At 52.5% G+C, this 3109-nt stretch overlaps 1 protein-coding gene across 1 annotated transcript in view; it reads left to right on the top strand.

Moving 5' to 3' along the window:
* Positions 1-6: 6 nt before the first annotated feature.
* MEIOC (meiosis specific with coiled-coil domain) overlaps positions 7-3109 on the top strand; it is a gene marked incomplete at its 5' end in the record, with an annotated part of 21296 nt that continues 18193 nt past the window's right edge. Inside the window, one exon of the mRNA XM_008641680.2 lies at positions 7-84. Within this exon, the coding sequence (XP_008639902.2) occupies positions 7-84 (78 nt within the window). The remainder of the gene's footprint in view (positions 85-3109) is intronic.

The raw sequence follows: 3109 nt of genomic DNA, 5'->3' as shown, positions 1-3109 counted from the left end.
CCTGGAGGGGGCCCGGCGGGGCTCAGCTGGTCCCGGTCCCGGTCCCGCGGTGCAGCGGGATGGGCCGAGCGCCGCGGTGTGAGGGTGAGCAGGGCCGGGCCGCCAGGCGACCCCTGCTTTAATTCTTTTAAATTATTTATTTCGATCTTAATGTAGTTTTGATTAAATGTTAGTAATTTTTATAGTAATTGTTAATGATTTTGCAGTGATTTTAATGATAATATTATATATTATATAGCATATAGTATGTTATAATGTAGTATTAATACATGATGATATAATTTTATATGTTATATAAAAATAATATTAATTTAATAATCTTTTTTAAATTTTTACATATTTTTTAAAAATTTAATTCTGCTTTAATTTAATTTTTAATCTGGTTTTGGTTCTGTTCCTGCTCCAAAGAGGCTGCACAGCAGCTGTTGTAAAACCAGGCATCGTGGTCTCCTTTGATGACATCCAATGGCTTAACTGTTTGCCTGACAGGACTTCCTGTTCAGCACCATCTGGCTGACACTAATGGCTATTTATATATTTGTGATAAGAATTCCAGGTGTGTGTGTGCCTGAGAGCCGATAAAGGGAGCTCAGAGCTGCCACCGAGCCCCTCGCAGGTGTCACACCCAGATGTGACTCGTTCCTGGGGGAGGACGCTCAGGGCTCCTCCAGCCCATCCCCAGCCCATCACTCATGCACGGTGTCTGCTCCTGCACAGCCGGGTCTTGTCTCAGCACTGACAGCTTCCAGCCAGATTTCGGGATGTGGATCTGTATGGGATTCGCTTGAAATAGTGCTTTGCTCTGGAGAAGCAGATCACATTGGAGGAAGGGTGCTGAGAGGTGACAATGGCATCTTCACAGAGCTCATCCCTCTGTGTGATGTTCAGCCAGAGATGAAATCCCAGTTGCACTCTGTGGTTTGTGTTCTGAGTGAGGCGGTGGCAAACACTCCAACCCCACAGCTCAGTGGTGTCTGCAAAGCCAACCCCAGCATCCTGGGAGTCAACCCAGGGAGCTTTAACGCATTAGCAACCTGTCCCAGCAGCTTCCTGCATGGGGTTTGACAGCATAATAAAATATTAATACTGATTGTAACCGCTGGTTACTGCCTTGAACGAGTACCAGAGTCAGCTGGGACCCAGAGGGGAATGCCAGGTCCATGGAAAACTGGCACTGAGGAGACTTTACCACAGTGGCCAGTGGTCAGCGCCCCAGACGGTGGATGTACCTCAGTGCACAGCACAGCCCTGGGGAGAAGAAGAAATGGGGTCACTGCCTAAATCTGCCGTGGGCTGATCCCAGCAGTGCAAGGATTCTGTTTCCTGCAGTGACACCCTGTTTCCCCTGCCCGCAGCTGAGCAGTTTCACTGTCCCTTGACAGAAATCACTGTGCCAGCAACGCAGCTCTGGGAGGTGGTTGTTAAATATTGCAAACAAGCCCTGTGCTCCGGGCTGGCAGCGGCCAGACCCCGACAGGTGACAGCCTGTGTGTGCTGACACCGTTCTCCTGCGCAGCTGGAAGCTGTCCAGCCAGGCCCTGGCAGAGGCTGCTGCTGCACCGCAGCAGGGAGCTCTGGCTGAATGATGAGTTTTCTGGGGGATTCTCACTGCTCTCAGCTTCCCAAATCTCTGCTCTGTGGCCTTGAAGGAGTCTCTTGCAGCAAGAAACGCAGGAAACGCAACGTATTAAATTGTAGGGAATAGCTGAGGGGGACAGTGAGGCAGTGGCCGTGCTTCCCCACTTTTCACCATTTCAAAAGGGGGAGAAAAACAAAGCAAAGCTCCCCCAAACCAAGCACAAAGGTCACATCAGCTTCTCTGCAGATCCAGAACTAAGGGGAACCACAGCCCACACGTGGCTGCTCCTGAGCCAACCCCAAATCCCTGTCCCACAGCTCTGCTCCACAGCCCTTCCCTGGGGCAGGGAGCAGGGGATGGATCTGGGGTCTGGGACACACTCTCCTGATGACCCCCTCCTCTCCTGGAGTGAATCCTCCGGCTTCCAGCAGACACATCTTTGTCTGGAGTCCCTGGGTGGGTTTAGGAAGGGGCTGGGCAGACCTGGGCCCCCAGGCTCACCCCACTGCCCTCCCCATGATCCTGCGGGCTGGCAGCACACACTGAGGAAGTGAGAAATGTATTGCAGCACAAAAGACCACAATTCATAAAATAACATCTGCTTCTGTGGGCACCTACTGCCCTGAGTGGCCCAGATAGGGGTGGCAGCAAAAATGCTGTCTCCAGATGCCTTAAAAACAGCTCAAGGAGTGCAAAACAAATTATCTTTAGAAGTGAAAACAAGTATGGTTTGGCTTCAGAGCTTTTGGGTTTTCCTTAGTCATTTTCAGTGAGAACAGTGATACTCATGCACTGGCAGAGTATCTAAAGCAGCAGCAACAATGAAAAGTATAAACAAACACAGGCTGTGACCCCCTGCTTGTCCCAGCTCCCCCGTGGCTTCTCTTCCAGCCAAGCAGCCCTTGGGATCTGGGACTCCCCAGCAGGACACAGACCCTGCCACAGGCACTTGGTGACAGCTCTGTCACCAGTGACGGGTGGCAGAGGGCTCCTCTTGCTCCTGTGGGAGATGAGCAGGACTGGAGACTTTGGGATAGCTGGGACTTGGTTCAGGGCTGCTGTCCGACCATGCAGGAGCCACTCTGGCAGTCACTGTCACCACCTGAGCTGGCACCGAAGCCCCCTGGCAGCTGCACCCCCCACACAATCACAGGCAGACCGGGCTTCCCACAGCAGAGTCTCGGCCATCCCAATCCTTGAGATTGTCTAATCTTGGTGCAATAATTAAATAGCAAAATAACAGCTCAAGCTGGTGCCTCTGAGGAGGGATCCCAAACAAAGGAAACCCTGGGCTTATATACCCTTACAGTCTGTGTGCAGGAGAGTCTGGGGTCATCAGCTCCTGCTGTGTCCTGAGTGTCCAGTCCCCTGACTGGGCCACAGGTCCCCGGGGCCCTTTGTTGTGCAAAGGCTTTCCGAGACCTCAGGCTCCTCCAGAGCTCATCCTGCAGCTCCACGGCTCGGCTGAATGGATTCGCTGTCAGGGCTGGGGAGGGCAGCAGCTGAGGGCAGCCTCGAGACGGGGCCGGG

This window comes from Corvus brachyrhynchos, unplaced genomic scaffold (genome assembly GCF_000691975.1).
Source record: "Corvus brachyrhynchos isolate BGI_N302 unplaced genomic scaffold, ASM69197v1 scaffold479, whole genome shotgun sequence".
NCBI lineage: Eukaryota > Metazoa > Chordata > Aves > Passeriformes > Corvidae > Corvus > Corvus brachyrhynchos.
Note: the sequence above shows the minus strand (reverse complement) of the source record. Positions and strands in the feature narration are given on the sequence as shown.